The 23,821-nt window shown below is 38.8% G+C and overlaps 1 protein-coding gene across 1 annotated transcript; it reads left to right on the top strand.

Moving 5' to 3' along the window:
• The first annotated feature begins 153 nt into the window (after nt 1-153).
• On the top strand, nt 154-10,006 carry LOC118558958 (uveal autoantigen with coiled-coil domains and ankyrin repeats protein-like). The gene is made up of 6 exons (XM_036129567.1): nt 154-319; nt 698-973; nt 2,100-2,342; nt 8,070-8,216; nt 8,959-9,105; nt 9,935-10,006. The coding sequence occupies exons 1-6, from the start codon at nt 292-294 to the stop codon at nt 9,997-9,999; spliced, it is 906 nt and encodes a 301-aa protein (XP_035985460.1). The 5' UTR covers nt 154-291; the 3' UTR covers nt 10,000-10,006.
• Nucleotides 10,007-23,821: the final 13,815 nt, after the last annotated feature.

Here is a 23,821-nt window from a genome sequence, read left to right on the forward strand (position 1 = left end):
AATGCAATTGTACGTTCTAATAACATCTCTCCTCTGCATTTAGCTCATCCTTTAGGGAGGAGTGGGCAGCTGGCAGCACCTAGGGAACATTCTGGAGATGAGGGTCTTGCTCAGGAAACCAGAGTATCAGATTTGGTTTCAAAATGGGAAACCTTGAGACCCTCCAGGATAAAATCGTACCACTCATCACCCACTTTGCAACCAGCCCCACAACAAGATGAGAATGAGTTGAGACAAAGAGTTGGTGAAATAAAAGATGAATTTCAAACATGGAAAAGGGAATCTGAAAACATGAAAGAAGAAACCCAAAGAGAAAAAGGTAAATTATTAATTAATTATTGGAGATACTCATAAACAAAATCAATAAATCTGATGATGAAGATTAATGACCTAAACAACGAAGCCCTGGAACAGTTAGGAATTAAATGTAATGCTTGAAAAATAATTAAAATACACATGGATATATGAAGTAACTGATGGATAAAAAGAGAATCATGAATAGAATAAAGCACATAGTAAAAATGTTTAGAGCTTACGACAATTAATTTGGCCACAAAATTAATTCCTTACGTGGATGAACTGGATGCATACTTAGCTGATGGAGCAAATAAAAAAAAACAGCAATCCTGATAACAATTGTTGTCAATATTAGTCAATGCAATTGTACGTTCTAACAACATTTCTCCTCTGCATTTAGCTCATCCTTTAGGGAGGAGTGGGCAGCTGGCAGCACCCTGGGAACATTCTGGAGATGAGGGTCTTGCTCAAGAACTCAGAGTGTCAGATTTAGTTTCGAAATGGGAAACCTTCAGACCCTCCAGGATGAAATCGTCCCACTCATTACCCACTTTGCAACCAGCTCCACAACAAGATGAGAATGAGTTGAGACAAAGAGTTGGTGAAATGAAAGATACATTTCAAACATGGAAAAAGGAACCTGAAAATCTTAAAGAAGAACCGCAAAGAAAAAAAGGTAAAACACAATGAAAAATGTATCATTATGAAAACAGAAAAAGAAACATCATGTAGGGGAGATTTAATTACAAGATACTGTTTCTGTGTATTGAATTTTGCATGTTTTTTATATAAAAAGTGAGCATACTTAGCTGTTGGAGCAAATAAAACAACAGCAATAATGATAATAACAATAGTTGTCTTTATTAGTCATTGCAATTGTACGTTCTAACAATTCAATTTTATTTATGTAGCGCCAATTCCCGATACATATCATTTCAGGTTATTTTACAAAGTCAAAGCAATCAAATCCTCCAGATTGGTCAAAAGGTTTCCTCTGTAAGGAAACCCAGTAGGTTGCATCAAGTTTAAATGACAACAAGCAATGCAAATTGGAGAACAGTAAAACTCAGTAGAGTGAGGAAAAATAGGCCGTGATGTCCTCCAGTAGCCTAAGCCTAAAGCAGCATAACTATAGAGGTAGCTCAGGGTAACATGAGCCACTCTGACTAGAAGCTTTGTCAAAATGGAAAGTTTTAAGATTAGTCTTAAAAGTAGACAGGGTGTCTGCCTCACGGACCAAAACTGGGAGTTGGTTCCACAGAAGAGGAGCCTGATAGCTAAAGGATCTGCCTCCCATTCTACTTTTAGAGACTCTAGGAACCACCAGCAGACCTGCAGTCTGAGAACGAAGTGCTCTGTTAGGAACATACGGGGTAATCAGAGCTCTGATATATGATGGCGCTTGATTATTAAGGGCTTTATACATTAGAAGAAGAATTTTAAATTCTATTCTTGATTTAACAGGAAGCTAATAAAGGGAAGCCAAAATTGGAGAAATATGATCCCTCTTGTTGATTTTCATCAGAACTCTTGCTGCAGCATTTTGGATCAGCTGAAGACTTTGAACTGCATTTTGTGGACTTCCTGATAGTAAAGAATTACAATAGTCCAGCCTTGAAGTAACAAATGCATAGACTAGTTTTTCAGTGTCGACAATATTCCGGAGGTGAAAAATGGAACCCTGTTTAATATGAGATTTAAATGACAAACCTTGGTTAAAAGTAACAAAGAAATTTTTTTACTTTAATATCAGAGGCCAATTTGATGCCATCCAGATAACAACCTTTCTCCTCTGCATTTAGCTCATCCTTTAGGGAGGAGTGGGCAGCTGGCAGCACCCAGGGAGCGTTCTGGAGATGAAGGTCTTGCTCAGGAACCCAGAGTGTCAGATTTGGTTTCACAATGGGAAACCTTCAGACCCTCCAGGATGCAATCGTACCACTCATTACTCACTCGGCCACCACCCCCACTGGAGCATGAAAATGAATTTCAAACATGGAAAAAGGAACTTGAAAACCTCAAAGAAGAACTGCAAAGAGAAAAAGGTAAATGACAAAAAAATTGAAAATCATCATGAAAATGGAAATATAGTTACTGAAAATAGAGATACATGAAATGAAAACATTTGATATGTGTACATTAAAGAAATACAAAATAAATAAATAAAAGAAATTAAAACAGCAACAAAATATAAAGTATATTTTAGAATACAAAGATAATCAGATAAATAAAATCTAGTTCTATTTGCAACTCCCTAACAAGTTTCACAGTTATAGCATTGTTTGGTTTTGTTTAACAGCTACTCCTTCAAAAAAAGTATCTAATATTTTAGGTAGTTTTGACAAAGTTACTACAGAAAACCAAACATCAGGTATCTGTAATAAACCAAAAATAACATTATCACATTGAAATTATGTAAAGTCAAAACTGTATTTGAACTGCAGTTCTCACAGCTTTTCTGGAAGTTTAGTCTAAGCTAGATGGAACATTTGAAGTAATTTATGTCTTCGGTAAACCAAAGACTCACATTTTCGTAAATGGTGGTGATTGCTTTAACTTACACAATATTTGCAACAATCCCACTCGTCTCATTGTCCTGGCCAGTGTGCAACCTTGCCAGTGCAGATATCTGCAACACCAACTTTTTGGTGATGAGATCGCATGTGATGGGTGCCTCTAGTGGCAACCTCTAGAAGGACTGAAGATAAGGAGCCACATGATGAAGTGAATGATAATTTAATTAACCTAATAGCAAAATTTACAGGCAGGGTTGGTGAAGACAAAGACCCAGATTAAAATAAATACATTTGATGTCATGGATTAAATTCTTAACAGAGACAAATGAATGTATGAAAAATTATTTAATATGCAAATAAATCAAATCAAATAACTGCAATAAAATCAGAAATGGAGATGTTTAGAAGTGACACCACTTTATCTACCCATAATAATAATATCTGACATGAATGAACTAAATTATTTATGCAGCACAAGGTCACAGTGATGGTGTCTGATCTCTGGGTTCATGCATACTGTTATATTTGATTGATTTTGGTGTTCTTTGTATATCTCTCTTTGCAGGTGAAGAAGTAGGCTGAGGATCTATCGTTTCTCCCTTTTCTGTCCTCTTTCTCTCACCTTTTCTCCTTTTTTTTCTCTTCCACCTTCTTGTTTCAGTGTCCATTTAACATGAAATATCCCCTGCATAAATTAATATAAAGCTTCTTGCATGTATAAATCAAGAGGAGCACTATAGCAAAAGCAGTAAGGCTCTGACTGTGAAAATAAAATCTATTAGGCTCTTTTTGGCATTTAGACATCTATTCAGACAGAACACAGAAAAAACACAAGGGCTGATATAAGCTTGTTGTGCTTGTGTGAAAAATCAGACACATCAAATCTGGCAAAATACTGGTTCATATTATTCACATCCTGCCCTGTGCTATGTAGACTTGATTCACTGGGCTCATATCCAGTCATGGTTCTCATCAGGCCAGCTGACAGCTTTGGGGCCCGGGACAACGCAGTCTTTTTGCCCCCCCCCCCCTACACCTGCCGCCACCACACACACACACACACACACACACACACACACACACACACACACACACACACACACACACACACACACACACACACACACCAAAAAAAGTCAACGTAACTGTATACTTCATGCCCTGGGAATCTCTGTATTTCATACTGGATATTTTCAACCCATCTATTGAATTTAGTGCACTAGTTGATCTTTTCTTCATAAGAGAACAGCACTGCAGCCAAAACATGGCCTTTTCTGATCTGCTGTATATTAGCCAATCCTTAAGCTTGATGTATCATGAAACCGTTGACCTTTCGGGTTTTGTGATTTTTATTTTATTATTACAATTTAATAATAATAATAATAATAATAATAATAATAACGTTATGTTCATAGTGTTTTTTCCCTAATCCACCTCTAATATCTTTCAACCTTATGTAATTTTGTCTGTGTTGTGTGCACCTGCCTGTTGCTTTAATCCTATAAATTTCCCCGTTGCGGGATAAAAAAAGGATTAGCTAATGTTATCTTATCTTAAATAACACTTTTTAATAGGATATATGTACTGGGTTCTTTCAAGGTCCTAATTACATTTTCTGTGTGAGCTCCAGTAACGTATGATAGATATTATCTACTTTGAAAGTTAACATGAAGTGCTGCTGAAGATGACCACTCTTATCTACCTGGATGTTCTCTGGAGGACTGAAGCGCCTCAGTCAGTGACGTCAGTCTGTGGGTCTGTCGGGGCAATGACAGAAGTTTTGTCTCCTCTCTCCGTTTCTGTGGCTCAACGCTTTCTTGCTCATGTTTTTTCACGTACTTATATAAAATTGTTGTGGTTCCACTTAATTTAACCGGCTTTTTACAAAACATACAGTTTAATTTCATTTACGGTATTAAAATAAAGCCAAACGGCGTTACTTTCCCTGTTCATGTTTTTCTGCTGCTGCGGTCTCTCTCAGCAGTGCGATTGTTTGTGTGTTGAGTTTGTGTGAGAGCTGAGTGGGCGGGCCAAGCTGAGCCTGCGTGCTGATTGGCTGGCGCCGCTGAGCCATGTACGAGAGGGGAGGGGGAGGGTCCTAGCAGCAGAGTGCTGCCGTGACACAGCGCGCTGCAGTCAGCAGTCAGTCAGAGTGTCAGTTTTGCCCCCCCCCCCCCTCTGTCCTGGGCCAGGGACAACTGACCCATTTACTGTCCCAAAGACAGGATTAGAATCATTAGTAGAACTTTCAACCTTATCTTTATAATGTCGTTTGCTTTGTCAGATCAGTGTTTTGTGCCATCTTAATTTGCCCTGGGTCCCCACTATAAAAAGCGAGCTTATTCCTGGTAATTATGGCTTTGACCTCCTTAGTCATCCAAGGTTTATTGATCTCAATAACCTGGATTTGCTTGCGAGGCAGCACCAAACCAGCACAATAGTTCACATAACTACTCACTTCGTCAGCAATGGCATCAACATCAGTACAGTCACAGCCCTCTGTGAAAATAGACCAGTCCGTGCAGTCGAAGCACCCTCTCAGCATCTCAAACGCCTCCTCAGACCACATGCACATAGTCTTATATATAACTTGCTGCTTCTGCACAACACGTGTATAATTGAACTTCAGTAGCACAAGATTGTGGTCAGACTGTCTGAGTGGAGGGAGAACAGAGGAGACAAAACTATCCCCCATATTCATATAAACCCAAATATAAGGATGACAGCTTTCCACCAGCAGCTCCATGTTCTCATCACATAGTTGTTGCAAGAGGTTGCTAGCCTAGCCTAGCCTAGCTTTAGCACTACAATGGCTTCTTCCCCTATCCTTTCATCACCTTCTCTGTCTCTGTCTAAGTCTCCCCCTCTCTCTGCTCTCCCTGTTTGATGTTCAGTTATTCCTCTTTAGTGATAGTGGTACATGTAATAAATGTCAGGAAGCATAGCACTAGATTTCAGCACCAAAGTGTGGTCGGAATTCTAAACAATAACTGACTTCCTAGAGTTATTGAATAAGGAAATGGTGGAGTGATGAAGTTCCAGCACCTTTTATTGAGAAACAGAGCAGAGATCACATAGATGGAAAGTAATCGCACCCCACGGTTCCACTGCAGTCTGCGTCTGTCTGTTTCTGCCCCTCATCGCTTTTGGCTCTCCCTAATACTCGATAGCGGCCTTGGCATGAGACAAAACAAAGACCTAGACAATCCTAGACAATCTTCATCCTGTACAGTAGCTATGCAGTATTTGGCCTTGCAATCAGCAGGCCTGTGCTCACATGTCCGAGTGGCGTGAGGCCATAGTGACTTCAGAATAATATTCCCATTAACACCACCAACCCGTCTGCATTTCTATCAGATTTTCCCCATTCAATAACACACCCGCTGAGAAGCCGACTCTGGGGATTAGCAGCACCACAGTCAGAACCCTTGGCACAAGAGACACCAGGGACCATAGTCAAATGCCTGCCAGGAGCCAGAACGGTCAACATAAAATAATCTTACTGTATTTACGCTAAGGAAAATCGTAAATAGAGTAAGATTGTTATTCACGCTGGCGGTAATGGCACCCGGTCACGCCGATCGGAGGTCACTAAAGTTATTGTTGCTTGGGTGTGTGAGTTTGCTGAAACAATGTCACACTCCGTAATTTTCTCTGGTCCCCTGCCTGATCTGACCAGTGGTGACATGTTTAGCCGAATGTCATCATTCAACCGCTGGTTGTCTAGGTGGTGTCCTGAAAACGACGTGGGCTACACTGATAACTGCTGAACTTTCTGGGGAAAACCTGGTCTGATCAGGAGAGACGGCATACATCCCACTTTGGATGGTGCAGCTCTTCTTTCTAGGAATGTGGTCGGATTTATTAGTTCTCCAAAATGCTGACAACCCAGGGTCCAGACCAGGAACCAGAGCCGTAGTTTAACACACCTCTCTGCAGCAGTTATGTGCTCTACTTTCTTAGTCTTAGTGAGGACGCGGGCAGCAGCGTTCTGGATCAGCTGCAGCTGTCTGATCCACTTTTTAGGCAGACCTGTGAAAAGACCGTTGCAGTGATCAATTCTACTAAATATAAACGCATGGATTAGTTTTTCCAGATCCTGCTGAGACATTAGTCCTTTAATCCTAGAAATGTTCTTCAGGTGATAGAAAGCCAACCTTGTAATTGTCTTTAGATGCTTTTTGAGGTTCAGGTCTGAGTCCATCACTACACCCAGATTTCAGGCCTGGTCAGTGGTTTTTAGCTGAAGCAGCTGAAGTTGTGAGCTAACTTTTGATCTCTCCTCTATTAGTCCAAAGATTATTACTTCAGTTTTGTTTTTATTCAATTGAAGAACATTTTGGCACATCCAGGCATTGATTTCTTTGAGGCATTTCCTTAGTGCTTGGATTGGTTCATAGTCACCTGGTGACATGGTGATGTAGAGCTGTGTGTTGTCTGCAGGTAAACTCAAAACTTATGTTGAAAAGGGAATACCAGCAAGTAATTTGAGATAGCACTACCTGAATATTTAAGCAAAAAGAAAGTCAGAAAAATATCAGTAAAGAAGATGATTAGAACTGAAACCAATTTATTCACTTAGAAGAACAATTAACTACATTAGTGAACTGGATGCATTATTCAGCATTACAGGACCTATAGTCTGATACGGGTCAGAGTAATGGTGTCTGATATCTCAGTTCATACAGTTTTTAAGTTATCATGCTCTAATGGACTCACAATTATAGATTTATTCAAATAATTTTGATCATAGTCAGGACATTTGATCATGAGATATTTTTTCTGAAATTTTAAAGTATGTTTCTTTTCTACTACTGACAAGAATGCTACCCTGACCAAGCAAAAAGGATATGAAGAACAGGAGAAGAAGAAATTAGTCTCCACATGTAATGAATGGGGAAATGAACTTAATAGACTGAGAGAAGACCTGGAAAAGCAAAATACATAAGCTCAAAACACTTGCTATTAAAGATTAGGAAAGACAAGCCAAGCTTATTTATAAAGCGTTCTTCAGTATTAAGACAATTCAAATTATTGAGTCGGGTTAAAAGGGAAGCTGCAGCCCTGGTAAAAGGTTGGACGAAAACATCAAGAAAATATTTTTTATATTTTTAAAAATCCGACTGAAATTTCCACATTCCCCGAATTACAGGAAGAGGAGGAGGAGTAGCAACCATCTTTCAGTGTGATTTTTTAATTAGTCCTTTCTTGAATAAAGTAAGTATATGTTTTTTTGTTTGTTTGTTTTTACAACAGATGAGAATGCTAGGCTAACCAAAAAAATAAAAGACCAAGAAGAGGACAAGAAGAAGTTAGTCTGCTCACTTAGAGAACACCAAGATAAACGTAATGAATGGGAAAATGACATTGATGGACTGAAACAAGACCTGGAAAAGGAAAAAGGTAAATACATGAGAAAATACTGCACCTTATACTGTATTTTAAATCTACTGTAATTTACAAGCTGTATTCTTGCACAAATGCCCTTTGCACAATTATTTCTGCACATACAAATGGTTTTGAAAATACTTACCTGTACATTGTTTACATTTCAATTGTTTACTTTTAAATCACTGTTGCACCTTATACTGTAATTTAATTTTACTGCAATTTACAAGCTGTATGCAACATAATTCCGTTCTGTCCGCACTCTGTGCATACAAATGACAAATAAAGTTGTCTAAGTCTAAGTGAAAATTTGCTTACTTGTTCACAGAGAAAACCTGTAATATTAGAGGGTCAGTCTGTACGTCCATGTCAAGTTTGTTTGCAACTAGAACCGATTTTGATAGAATGTCCCAATTCAGCCATATAAACTACAAAAGCTTAGAAAAAAAATTCACCGGCTAAGTTCCTCCTCCTGTTGCCTCTATCTTCAACCCACAGCTTTCTTTGAGAAAGTTTTGTCTCTCATAGCATCTGATTTGACTCAGATGACCAGATTGATTTATTTTGTCTCACAGAAACCTGGCTGCAAGAGAACAATGTCTGTACAAATGAGTCAACTCCTTCTAATTATTAAAATTTCCACATTACCAGAACTACCAAAAGAGAAGGAGGAGTAGCAACCATCTTTCAGTGTGATTTATTAATTACTCTTTCTTGAATAAACAATCTATATGTTTTTTGTTTGTTTTTACAACAGACGAGAATGCTAAGCTAACCAAAAAAATAAAAGACCAAGAAGAGGAGAATAAGGAGTTGTTTTCCATGCTTGAAGAACAATATGATAAACTTAATAAATGGGAAATGGAACTTGATGGACTGAAAAAGGACCTGGAAAAAGAAAAAGGTAGACTAATTTCCAAAACCATCAGCGCTCTTCTTTGTTGAAACAAGTAATTTTTTCTTTAAGAGACCTGTTGAGTCTGAAGAGATACTTATAAACTCAGCCTTGTAGGCAGTGCTTTTGTATAATGGCTTAATGAGTAACTGGGACAATCAAATCTGTACAAAAGACTGTAAGCAATTGTGGCCACTTCTAATTTGTACCAGTAAGACCCATTGTTATTTTTATCAGAATCAGAACACCACATAAGGAACACCATCGACTTTGTAGACAAGATGATGGATGTCATTTTGGAGATGGATTAAACTATGGTCTCCTTTGATGTCACATCACTCTTTATGTCCTTTACTGTTGATGAGGTGAGGGTTGTGGTCTGTATAAGATTATATTGGTATTTTTGTGAGAAGAAAACAACATCATTAAACAGGGATGAAGGCTTCAGGTTTTAATTGTTTCTAACACTGTTATTATGATTGTCACTCAGCCCGCTGGGAACATGAGCACAGTGACAACAGGTTACTAGCCTGATTGACCTCCTGGCATGTGAGCTTTACTTTTTCTTGTTCACATAACTTGTTGAGCCATTATGCAAAGATACAGCTTAAAAGGCTGAGTTTATCAGTAACTCTTCAGACTGAAGACGTCTCTTGAAGAAGTTTCAACAAAGAAAAATCTTTCCACAAGACCTGCTAATTATTGATGTTAATTTTTAAATTTCATGTTGTTTTAGACTAGATATTTCAATATTAATTTTACTGTTGTCATATCATTATTGAAATTTGATTACAAAACTTTGCTACTATCATATTAAAGTCTGTATTATCTTCCACAGCAGGTAATTCCAGGCTGCAGGATGACATAAAAAAACTCAAAGACGCAAAAGAAAGCAAAAAGTGAACTGGAGAAATAGAAATGTATTTTTATTTAGTTTTCTAGTTTTTTTACGGAACTAGTGGCTCATTTTTTGTACAGTGGGCTAACAGGAAAGGGGGTACAAGAGAGGGGGAGAGACATGCTGCAAAGGACCACGGGTTTGGCCCCACTTCAATGATCCAGGTGTGTTAGAGAAGGAACGCGTCTAAAGTTGTAGAGCATAAATGTATGAAAATACAATGTTAAAAATAAATTTAACAACACCTCATATTGTTAAATAACTGATTTTATGTATTCAAGTGTTAAATATTACATTTCAGTTTGCATGGTGTAAAATTACTGCTCGGTTTAAACATTACAATACTTAAATCATTGTTTAAAGATAAGCAGAGAAAGAACTTAAACAAGTTTTGATATTAACTCTAAACTTCACAAAACTTTTTTGTTGTTTATTACACAACAACCATGTATTTCACATAACAACAAAACAATTAGGTGATGTTGCCTGTCCTTGAACTCAAAGCTGATCCCTCTTCACCCTGTCACCAACTCACACACATCCTCATTCACCAGTTGTGTTCTGTAAATAAACACAAAACAAAACACAAGAAAAATCAATAAACTATATGCATATTCCAATATACTGAGTTTTGGTTTTACATTCATTCTATTTTAATTCAGTTTGTTCGTGCTTACCAATGTTTTCTGGCCGGATGTCTGGCACCCTTTTCCCCTGGTCAGTTCATCAATGTCTGGTTTTAGTTCTTGTGCTGCGGCAATCCGCAAAACGGCGTGTAGGTTTTCATCAGTAATGCACGATCTGTGCTTGATCTTGTTTAAATTCATTATTGCAAACATCTGTTCGCACAGATAGGTGCTTCCAAACATGGACAAAACACGGGCTGCATGGAGTCGAACCTATGGCATCAAATCAGGGGGCAGTAGACAGTAAAAGTCCTCGACTGAAACATCACAGAACTTCTCTTTCAGGCCACTGTTGCTTTGAAGCTCAATTAACTCCATCTGAAGGTGGTGGGGCGCACTGCAGACATCGGCGGTGAAAGGATTGGCAAAGATGTCAAAAGTAGAGCGCTGCGATTTAAAGTCAGAAAAGCGCCGATCAAACTCGTTTATTAACAGAGTTAGTTTGGCAGTTAAACGAGCACATGAAAAAGCACCGGGAGAAGAAGCCGAGATGATCTGACGTGCAGGAAAGTGGACGTGATTGTTTTGTTCCACCTGGCACTTCCATAGGTTGAGTTTTCGCTAGAAAGCTGTGATCATGTCGGACATCTGTGTGATGACTTGTTTACATCCTTGCAGTTTCTGATTTAGCTGAGCAAGATGCTCGGTGACGTCACATAACATAGCAAAGTCACACAGCCATTTCAGGTCGGACAGTTCAGACAGGGTTTTTCCTTTGTTCTTCATGAAAAGATTAATTTCTTCTCGAAGTTCAAAAAATAGTTTAAGGACTTTGCTCCTACTCAGCCACCTTACTTCTGTATGGTACGGCATATCTTCATGCTCTGAACACACCTCCTGCAAAATTAGCTGAAACTGGCGGTGATTCAGGCAGCGCGCCCAAATAAAGTTTACTGTTTTCATGATTGTGGTCATCACATTATCCAGCTCCAGAACTTTTCCACACAGCGCTTCCTGATGGATAAGGCAATGATACGTGATCAGCGGCATCTGATTGTTGCTTTTTTGCATTTTTTCTTTCATTAGTCCAAGCAAGCCTGTTTTTCCTCCACACATCGCAGGTGCACCGTCTGTAGTTAGTCCCACCAACCTTTCCCACAGCAATTTATTTTTAACGACAGACTTCTCCACCGCATCAAATATGTTCCGACCGGTTGTGGTTCCATGCAGCGCCACTATATCCAGGAGCTCCTTGGTTACAGACAGGTCTGGCTTCACCCCTCTAATAAAAATGGACAAATGCGCTGTATCCACCTTGTCTGTGCTTTCATCCACAGCTAATGAAAAAGCCAGACAGCTGCCCATTTCTTCGGCCAGCCGTGAGGTTAAATTTCCATCAGTTTGGTATTTCTTGACAAACTGACATTTTGAAAAGTCTGTACTTTGTCAGGGCACACCTGCTCACACACCTTTAGCATACACTGCTTCAAAAAAGCACCCTCCGAAAAATATTTTGAAGCTTGGGCGATTTCTTTTGCCACAATAAAGCTTGCTTTCACCGTTGCATCATTTTTGGCTGTGGCTTTTGTAAACAATGTCTGCTGTAATTGTAACCTGCCTTTTAAATCTGCTGCAGTTTGTTGTTTTTCTTGAAGGCTAAAGTTTGCGTACTTAGCTCCGTGTTTGGTTTCAAAATGTCAACGTATATTGTATTCTTTCACAACGGACACTGTCCCAGAACAGAAAAGACATACTGGTTTTTCACCTTGAAGTACAAACAGATATTCGTTTTCCCATCGTTCATGAAACAGTCTTCCTTGTAAATCGATTTTTTCTTTTCTTAGACATTTTGATGTTAGGTTGTCGATGTTTCAGTTTTATTTGCTGGGAAAATTACAGTTTTTTACAATTGCTATGACAGATTTTTCAATACTTTTAACAATTTTTCAAAACTCTTAACACAGTTAGCACTACATCCACATGTGTAAGCTATACTATTAACACATTTCTTCTTGCTTTAACACATAATGCATACAATTAACACAAATTAAAAATGCTTAAACTCCTTTTACACACCGGCTCAAACAAGACCAAAACAATAGAATTTTACAGCCAAATTTACCAATGCTTTAACACTGTATGTCAGAACAGATAACACCACGTTCTAAACCTAACCTTACAGGCTAAAGTCAAGGTGAACAACTCTTCATATTGAATTGAAACACAAATATATTCCCTGAATTTTACAGTATTCTATTGCTAATGAGAAACATCTGATTGAAGTTATGCAATTGTTGAAATCACCGCTGATTCCCATCTAGGAAGCACACTGAGGTGTTGAGGTTCTTTCAATCACATGATCATATGCTATATACTGTAAGAGGACTCTTTGGGCTGGTCTTGGCTGGAAAAGGAACAATTTGGAGCAACACAACGTGAGAAAGAAAGAAAGAAAGAAAGAAAGAAAGAAAGAAAGAAATGCCTGCACGAGGGCGAGGAAGACGAGTACCAGGACAAGGGAGAGGAGTGGGGCATGGTAGAGGGTGAGGAGTTAGAATGTGTGGTGGCGCTCAAAGAAGGACCAGAGCTAAGGTAACTGATCAAATAAGAGCCACTATCATTGACCATGTCATAAACCACGGGCTATCACACAGAGGGTGGTGAACAAGTACAGCCAAATATCAGCCGGGACACAGTGGCATCTATTGTCCGTATTTTCAGAGAAACCAACAGGTAGGATATTGCTTCTCCTACAGCAAAGTGTAAATACTGTAAAATTACCATTTACAGTATAGAGTGACTTTATGCCTCCAGTCTCTGATATGTAACTGTATTTTGTCTCTCTAAGGATTCAACGTCTACCTCCCTCAGGGGGCAGAGGAAAGCTCCTGAATGAATATATATATATATATATATATATATATATATATATATATATATATATATATATATATATATATATATGCACCTGACACATCTAAAAAATGCAGTTTCTGTAATTTCAGCTGATGATATTGTTTTTTTTTTGTTATCGTGTTATGATTGACTAAATGTTCCTGTTGGAAGAGAACATGTGTTAGTGTTTTGAATAATTATTTAATTTTGAAACATGTTTGCAGTGTTTTGTTAGTGTATTATTGTATTTTGAAAATTAGTTTTGGAGTTTAGTTTACGATGTGTGAATTTGTACATGAAATTAACAGTTTTGCCAATTGTGTGTTTTAGGTGTGTTGGTGCGTTAAGAGTTTAGGAAACCTGTTAAATGTAATGAAAACTGTGTCATAGCGATTTTAAAAAACTGTAATAATCAGCTTGATGTGACTCTGCTGCACTCTAATGGCGAAAAGCCGAAATGTTGGCTGAAAACAATCGGAAGGCATTATGGGAGATGTAGTTTGTTGCCAATTTGTGTTCAAAACCTATTTTAAGTCAATCAATGAGCTTGTAAAACGGTGCTGGGGGGAGAGGGCCACATAAAATGACGTAAAAGGGGCACATATGGCCCGCGGGCCTTGAGTCTGGCACATGTGCTATTGAGAATCAGATAACAATTTAAATTAAATTAAACTTAATCTATTTTAAGTAAGAACAGAAAAAATATGTTTGAACATTAGCAAAATGATAGCTTTCAGGCCAACAATCAGTAAATTTCACAAGAGCTAAATTACAGTTTTTTACAGTCGCTAGGACACATTTCTCAATACTTAGGTCACTTTTTCAAAACTCTTCACACAGTGAGCACAACAGAAGTATATGTGGGCTAAACTGTGGATCATTTATCATTGCTTTGGCACAAAATGCATTCAATGACTACATCTTTCAAATTACATTAATTCTTTTCTCACTTCGACACAACAACCGCCAAAACTCTGTGTACCTACAGGACAATTTGCACATGCTTACATACTGTTTTCAAAACTGTTAAACTTATGTTCAAAACAATAACATAATACAAAACTGAATAAGACAGCAATTTGCTACATTTCTACAGGAATATTTTAATGAAATATATTTTACATCTTAAAATTAAATGCTATAAAAATAAGTGGACAATTGGACCAACCACAGCTGATTCTCATTGTAGATGAACATCTACACAGGTGTTACTCTTTCAATTTCATTACAAAAGGAGACAACTGCTGAATAGTTTTGTATTGTGATGTAAACATGGACCCAGCCAGAAACAGAGAAGTGGCTGAAAGAGGAAGAAGAGGGGCTGGGAGGGGGCGAGGAATACGTATGCGTGGTGGAAGAAGAATAAGAGGAAGACCAAGAGCTGTAGTTTCAGATGAGATCAGAGCTACTGTAATTGATCATGTAGTAAATCATGGTCTCTCAATGAGAGAGGCTGGTCAGAGAGTGCAGCCAAATCTGCAACGCTCAACAGTGGCATCTAATGTTAGAGTTTTCCGGCAAACCAACAGGTAACTTGTATTCTGCAAGGGCATTTGACTGAGTTGCACTTTACAGAAGTAAATAGACTTGTGTGTAATTGCTTCTGCATTTCTGCTTAGGAGTCAACGGTTACCTCACACAGGTGGGAGAGGAAGGATGCTCACTGATGTGCAGGAAACTGCCATTGTTGATATGGTCATCAGAAACAATGGCATAAAACTCACTGAGATTCGAGACACAGTTTTGGCAGACAACATTACTTTTGCAAATATTCACAGTGTAAGCATCACAACTATTTCTAGAGTCCTGAAAAAACATCAGGTAAGGATGAAACAGTTGTACACTGTGCCTTTTGAGAGGAACTCTGAACATGTCAAGCAACTCAGGAACCAATATGTCCAGGTAAGATCACAATAAAATACAGAACTGTTTTTGAACAAAACACACAAAGAAATTTTTTTTAGGTAATGTTTACTACTGTAACAGCTTATGTTGCCTTGTGGATTTATTATAGAGAGTCATGGAGATTGAAGGCAGACAAACGCCCCACATTTTCATCTTTGTGGATGAGGCAGGTTTCAACCTGGCCAAAACACGGCGACGAGGAAGGAATGTGATTGGGAAGAGAGCCACAGTGGATGTCCCGGGCCAGAGGGGTGCCAACATCACAATGTGCGCAGCAATATCCACTGATGGACTGCTGTTACACAAACCACTAATTGGGCCATACAACACTGAACGTCTCCTTGCGTTCCTGCATGATCTCTATGGAAGGGTTGTGCTAGGTGAGGAAAGGGATGCAGAGAGAAGAAATCCACCAACATTTATAATTGTATGGGACAATGTGGCATTTCACCACTCTCGTGCAGTCATCGAGTGGTTTGCAGCCCATCCCAGAGTGGTGTCACTTTTCCTCCCACCTTACTCTCCATTCCTCAACCCCATAGAGCAATTCTTTTCCTCATGGAGGTGGAAGGTTTATGACCACCATCCACATAATCAAATGTCCCTCCTGGACGCAATGAATGCTGGATGCCTGGACATATCAGCAGAAGATTGTCAGGGATGGATCAGGCATGCCAGAAGATTCTTTCCTAGGTGTATTGCCCTAGATGACATAAGATGTGATGTGGATGAGAACCTGTGGCCAAATGGAGAAGACCGAGTAGATTAGCATTACTATTGTATCTGTATCAGTGGATGATGTGAATACAAATTCTTGTATTTTGGAATTACTCCTAAAAACAAATAAAAGACATAAAATATATTGAAGCATTCTGCATCATGTCTGATTCATTCCAGTAACCTCTATTGCAGTGAATTATTAACCGAGATTGTATAATGCTACATGTTGTTAGTGTTTTTTAGGTCATTGTTTTGTGGGTGACAAAGTGTGTTTGTTGGCTGTCAACCTTTGCTAGTGTTATGGAAGAATGTGTTGATTTGAGATATGTATGAAGTGATTTGGTAGTTTTAGTGCATTTTGAATGTGAAATGAACTGCTGTGCCAAGCTGAAAGTTGGTTTGGAGAACTGTGTGAAGAGTTTTGAAAAAGTGACTTAAGTATTGAAAAATGGGTCCTAGCGACTGTAAAAAACTGTAAGCTTGTGACAGCTCTGTTTAGTGTTTCAGCAACAACTTTATATCTGTCCTCTGGATCCAGCTTCATCACAAAATACCTCTCTGTTTCCACTATTGAATTCAAATTACCTGAATAAACCTATTTTGTCATTAGAGGATAATACTTATTTCACTTAAAGGTGCCATGATATCACTGTATAAACCATTTCATGTAGTTGATATTGCTGCTCATGTAAATTCTCCAAATAATTTTATTTAAAATACCTGTTAGATTCTTGTTTTGTCAGACCTAATGCCCTCCTAAGTAAAAGGGTTGGGTTTGTTAATGATATGCGGCTCTACTCAATTTACTTCACTCTTATTGGCTACAACAAAATTTGGAAAACCAGTCAAACCTACCACAGCACTTTCCCCTCCATCGACAGCTCATTTCTCATTGCAACACTCTGTTATAAATCCAAAAATATTGTTTTATGGCTGGTGGGAGTCTTTGGGTTGCTGGATGTTGGACAGGTTAGGCCAGGCTGACCAAAGGCCTTAATCTGATGGTGTGATTCAACACAGTAAGACCCAAACAAATAGCCACAAGGACCGCAGCGCAGCGGGGAGCTCGCTGTGGCAGCACTACTGTGACAGTAATATGCAACTGGGAGACAGCACTTCACCGCGTAACTGCAGCGGATAACTCGCTGCCAGCACAGCCACAACACACAAACTCTATAGGTTGAATAGAATTCAACTTTATTGTCATTGCACTGTCACAAGTACAAAGCAACGAAATGTGGTATCTCTGCTTTTAACCCATCCCATAGGGGAGCAGTGGGCTGCCACTGTGTGGCACCCAGGAAGCGTTCTGGGGTTAAGGGTCTTGCTCAGGGACCCAGAGTGCAGGCACTGGGGATCGAACCAGGTACTTGCATACTTCACTGAGTGCAAGCATGCTGCTCTAGGCCACCACTCCCCCATGAGAAGTGCAGTTCCACTGGCCCTACTCGTCTCCTGCCTGCACTGATTATGTGTTCCCGCTTTAGTGATTCGACTGGCCTAACAAGGCCTAGCAAGGTGGAGGAGCAACATACCTCCTGGGTGCCCAGGAATCACATATCTAATAATAAAATAAAGCAGAGCCTGTCTGAACTCTGTCTGTTGACTGTGTGTTGAAGAGCGTTGCTGCAGGGGAAACTACCCCTTATTCAGGCTGTTTTCAGTGACCAAGTTAATATTTATACATGTACATGAGATATTTTCTCTCAGTCATCGCAGAGGCAAGGAGAACACACACAAAAAAAGATTTAAACCGCAGTGAGTTTTTATCAGCTTGATTTCACAGGACTTTGGGCACAGGTGACAGCGCCAAGAATTAAATGAGCTAGAGGTCCCTAGAGCCACTGTAGATGCAGTGAAATTATTTAATTGTTCTCCCCCAGGGGATTTCAGAGTGACACAGTTAATAATTTTGGAACAGCCATGATGGGAGGGAAAATAACATGTTAATAGTTTAAAAGGTTTTTAAACAAAGTAATACATTTTTTACTGCTTTAATTGCGTGCTTATTGCCAGGCAACAGTCCGCTCTGTCAGCAGAGGGAGGGTGAGGCTTGACCATGTTTGAGCTCTTCTCAAAATCCAACTGTGTGAAAGCACCTTGCTGCTCCCTCCAGGTGCTTTATACAGAAAGACGGGTGGGCAGCAAGGAAAGGTAGACAGCAGCTGCCATGTCCCACATGAAGTGGATGGGTGGACATTTCAGAAACAAAATGTAGAAGCTTTCAGTGTGAAATGAGAGAAAGCCTCGATAAACCCACGGATCTGATATAGCTCTTCTGGGTATAGAAACCTGAAGTCTCTTTTTTTCGCCTCCAGGCATGATTCCTGGTTTGAAAATAATAAAGCTGTATCAATGGGAGCAGTTTGCTTGATGGTACGCAGTGATTGGAGAATATGAATTACGTAAAAAGACAATCTACGAGGAAAGATAACCGGTTTTCTGATGTGACAGTTTTTGGTATGCAAACCAACAAAGCTGACCACCGCGGAGCAGTGGTCACCCTAAAACCTTACGTTTGTTATCATGGCCCTTTTAAGGCCAAGGTTGATTAGTGGATAACTTTAATTTTATCGAGGTAAAACTCCAAGAAAAATCTTAGAATTCAGGAACATCAAAAACTTTTCCTAAAACTAAGAGGTACCTTTAAAATCATTTGTAAATATGGGCCCAATCACCAGACTTTTGAAGCAACACTAACCTGTCCTTTCCCTTTGCAGAAATTTATCTTTGCTACTAGCAAGGTGACCAGACTTTCTTTTTTGTTAAAATAAATCTTTTAAAATCTTCTGTGTCTGACGTCAGTCAAATTTGTAACCTGTTTGGCTGACAGAGTCAGCAAGGAAATATTTATTCCAAAAGCATTGTATTGTTCTTGTATAATAGGACAACTGAAAATCATATTTTTGTTTCCCTAAAAGTTTGTTTGACTACTTGTCATTGTACAGAGAGGATCTAAGATCCACAATGATTCACACGGGTATGAAAAAGTTTGGTGACTTCTAACAATACAAACTTTAATCTGTTATTTAGAAAAACAACCTGTACGGGATTAGATATTAATGGGTGTATCTAGATTTTCTTTAAAAATATATGCAGCCAGAAAATATTTGAATGAATTTTCGTATTTAATTTTAAATGTAAACGCTTAAAATGCTATAAGCTTAAAATGCTATACGAACAGTATGTCCACAGTGTACAACAAGTTAGAATATCTGTTTGTTCATATTTCAATTGTGTTTCACTTTCAGTGTGACTCTGGTTCATGTTTAAATATTAACCAGGTGTTGCTCTCTGCATCATAATAAAGCAATAGCCAGTCTTTAAAACTTGGCAATAATTTACCAGGTGATTTCCATGAGGTGTCACAGCTCAACTAGTTAAGGGCTAGCTGTGGTTTCCTTTAAACTTGATGGAGTTTGCAGTCAGTCTGTACACACATGAAGCATATTTTGAATACTAAATAAAAAAAATAGTATTTAGTATAAAAAAGTTTAAAAATTTCATTAATAAACATACGTTTTTTTTATTGAAACGAATACAGAGCAAAGGGACAAGCCATGAATCAGCATGTATTTGATAATGTATGTTTGAAATATATACATGTCAATAGACTTTGTGTATTTTTTTATCTGTTTGAAACCGTGAATGGAGAAACACTTCTGAACTTCCTCCCCTGGACAAAGATTGTAAATATATTATGCATATGTTTTGCTAGGGATGTCAGCCAAATGTATAAAACTGCAATACTCTTTTTTAAATATAGATTTTTATGAGCATCGAAGTCCGTACATGTCTTTGACGTAACTGGCTGCGTCCTGGAATCTCCTTAGCAATGTGACATGACTCTCTCACATCTTTCTATGACGCATTGAAATCTTCGGCGAAATAAACAAAGGAAAGGTTGCCTACCTTCCCTGACTGAAGCTTTTAATTTATTATGCATACCTTTCCCTAGTGATGTCATCAAAATGCATACAACTGCAGATGATTTGCTCAAATGCTGTACCAGAATCTCGCTGACGTAGGTAAGAAATGTCACATCCTCCCGTCTTTCTAGAAATTCCAGCGAAACTAATAAAGGAAAGTTTACCTGAACCTTACCTGAACGAAGATTATCACAATAATATCGACACTTTTTGCTAAAAATGTAATAGATATGCATATAAATGCAGTTGTTTTGCATAAATATCTAGTTTTTCCATGGGCAAAGCAAGCTATGTTTTTTTTTTTTTTTTTTTGCTGCTCATGTGAAGTGGTGTCAAGCAACTGTAAATGACAAATTGTGACAATACTACATTGTTCCCTGTGAACAAACATAGATATCCTCCTGAGACCCGGCCCATTCATTTGTGTCCATTATAGTGGACATTTTGTCCACCTGTATCTCCCTTAAGTATCTGGAGTTACCCTATCAAGCCCTATAGTGTTCTGTAGAGGACATCCTGGGCTTTCCAATGATGTGTCATGTGATAGGTTTGCAAACTGGGAACTTTATTTTTTTTCTCTCACAAGATGGTTGCCATACCAATAACCACTTTTTTTGGAAAGAGGTGAGGTAAGTCAAATAATCTTTATCTATTGCTATTTTTACCATGATAATTATATATATTCCTGTTTATTAATGTGTCATCAACAATATTATTACATCTGAAAACAGTTTATTTATGTTTTGAAATAACAGTCATTCAATGAATGTCAACTGTAGTGGACACCAGGACCATTTTAATGTATTTAATGACTGCACGTTGTTGTAGGACACAGAAGCGAAGTAGAGAGGATTCTATACCGGATAATAGAGGGAGATTCAGATTTGGAGCTGTCAGACGAGGAAAATGTTGAGAATGAGTATCAGCCTGTGATAGGGGAAGTTAGTGACGAAGGAGATGGAGAAAATGCAGGAGACAGAGTCAGAGCCAGAGAGGAGGCAGGAAAGTCGTCGTCCTCTGTGGGCCAGGACAATCTTGTATGTTTTACTTAGTTTTAAGCTAATGTTTTACATTTTATTATCATGTTACTGTAGATTATTGTAGAATTTGTAGTCTGTATAACAGATGTTAAATGTATGCACGTTGCCTAAAAAAAATGCTCGTGAGATTGGCCAATATTATACCCATGACACTGAAATTATGGCATTAATCAAAATTGATGTGTAAAAAATGTAGGTTTTTTATTAACTTGTTAACTTTATTTTTTTCCCTCATCCCATCCCATTATAATAGATTCACACCTGTGCTACCTGGGCTTCCTGCCTATCACGATGACCCTAAAATCTGTGAATACTGGAGTCTAACCCAGTACTTTTCACAGTACATCGATGACAAGATCTTGGAAGATCTGGCAGCTTTTGCAAACCAAAGACAGCTGCAAACTACAGGAGTGTCACTGAATACTACTGCCCAAGAAATCAAAAATGTATTTGGCATATCAGTCCACACGGCCTGCCTTGGCTATCCCAAAGTGAAAATGTTTTGGGCTTAAAAAAAAACAAAGTACAAGTCATTAGCAAGAACATGACGAGGGACAGGTTCTACAAGCTAAGAAGCTCACTTAAGATTGTCAATGACCTGGATGTGACTGAAGAGACAAAGAAGTCAGACATTTTTTGGAGAGTCAGACCATTGCTTGACCGTGTGAGGCAAGGTAGTCTCAGCCTTCCAAGGTGTGACAAAGTGTGCATTGATGAGCAAATCATCACATTCACAGGCCGTTGCCCAGTCAGGCAGTATGTGCCAGGAAAGCTAAACCCTACTGGCCTGAAGGTCTTTGTGCTTGCCTCACCAAGTGGTCTCGTCCTTGATTTTTAGGTTTATCTGGGCAAGAACACATTCAGGGTCCAAAGACTGGGAGTTGGAGCTGCAGCAGTCTTACGAATGGTTGAGTCTCTTCCTCCAGGAACTTCTTTGATCGATACTTCAAACTGCACCTGGCTGAAGAGCTGATGGATAGTCTAGCATTTGATGACAGCAGTGAAGACAGTGAGGAAGAGTATCAGCCACCAACCAAAACAAGGATCCCACAACCAGTGCCATCTGTACGCAGACTAGGAGCCAGACACATGCCAGAGATGATGGACATAAAACATGCAGAAAGATGCAGGAACAAGGCCTGCAATGGCAAGACAAACATGAGGTGCACCAAATGCAAGATGTTCCTCTGCATAACCAAAAAGAAAAGATGCTTCCAGGATTATCACAGCTAAAATATCCAGAGGATGAAATGCAGAACTGCTTAGTTCTATCTCTTGTAGTTTATTGTTGAGCTAAATACATGCATTTTTGCTGTTGCAAGCAACAAACAACAGAGGATGTTACATAATTTTATTAGTTTTTATCAAATGTCAAAGTTCTTAGGTAAATATCACTTTCAAGACAATCTTTTTACATTTTTTTATTTTCTAAAGCCTGTTCTATTTTCCCATGCAGATCGTCCTGTTGTCCTCCACAGTGGACATGCTATAAAATTAAAATTAAAAATATATTTAAAAAAATTAAAATTGCAATGTGTTTTTTTAGGTCCAAATACATAGGAAATCACAAAAAAAGAAATTGTAAGACACTTTTTTTCTTTGGTTCTCAGGAGGATATTACATGTTTTTCAGTGAGACTATGTTGGATGTGCAGTTACAAATATCTCAGTTACATCTAATTGAGGTTGTTTCCATCATTTTGTGGTGTGTAACATTATTGCATGACACTAAGTATGCTTTTATTCTATGTACTGGCGTTACGTGAGTATGTCAGAATGATTGCCTTAAAGGACAACCAATAGATAAGGTAAAACCCTCAGAATTTGAGGGACAGAGGGGAATGAAAGCAGAAAGAAAGCTCTCACTCAGATGGATTGGTTTTTAAAAGCCTGCAGCTTTCACAGAAAATACATTTGTTTACCTCCTTTTTCTGAATACATAATGTATTCATTACGTATTCTTTCTACTTTCAGGATGGAAGGACCATTTTGCCCATTAAAAAGTGTTTCTGAACAGGATTACCAACTACAGCTTTAATTCTGAAACAGTGAAATGTTTCTGCTTCTGACATATCCGTGTGGCATTTTCTTGTGGTCTGACTATCCTGCTGTATACATTGACTTTTCTGATTACTGCTTTCTAACAAAGAAGCTATTTAATGATTGAAGTTATTAACTTCAGCGACTAAGTTTATTTATTTTCTTCATTTTCCTTAGTGGCAGAAATATAAAATGTTAGTTTTACTCTAAACCCCCTCACCCACGACCCAGGCGAGACAAACCAGAGGCGGGGCATCGTGGACTGCGATCCAGGCAGAACTGATCCATAGGCGGATGGCATCCACGAAGTCCCCAAGCTGAGGCGGAGCAGATCCAGAGGTGGGGCAGATCCTGCCAGCTTCTGCACAAAGCTCTGTGTGTGCTCGGGTTCATCCTTTGGCCGGTCCTTATTGTCATGATATTTTTCTAGGATGAACCCAGATACAGCGCGCACACACGGAGTTTGATTTTAAGAGAGTTTATTGTACAATTGGATGATGAATGACATGAGGAACCAGAGTCTATACCAGGCGGAGATGTAGGGTGCAGAAGCTGGCTGGCAGGAGTAGTGCGGAGAGAATGACCAGGAAGTAATCTTAAACTGATGACTGGAGACCAGGACGGAACCCAGGAGCCGAGAACTTGAGACCAGGACGGAACCCAGGAGCCGAGA

The sequence above is a fragment of the Fundulus heteroclitus genome, unplaced genomic scaffold (assembly GCF_011125445.2).
Source record: "Fundulus heteroclitus isolate FHET01 unplaced genomic scaffold, MU-UCD_Fhet_4.1 scaffold_186, whole genome shotgun sequence".
Classification (NCBI taxonomy): domain Eukaryota; kingdom Metazoa; phylum Chordata; class Actinopteri; order Cyprinodontiformes; family Fundulidae; genus Fundulus; species Fundulus heteroclitus.

Coding starts and splice junctions, on each gene's coding strand:
- LOC118558958 (XM_036129567.1), top strand. CDS start 292: ATGAAAGAAGAAACCCAAAGAGAAAAAG. Junction 974..2,099: donor AGAACCGCAAAGAAAAAAAG/GTAAAACACAAT, acceptor CTCTGCATTTAG/CTCATCCTTTAGGGAGGAGT. Junction 9,106..9,934: donor GGACCTGGAAAAAGAAAAAG/GTAGACTAATTT, acceptor TATCTTCCACAG/CAGGTAATTCCAGGCTGCAG.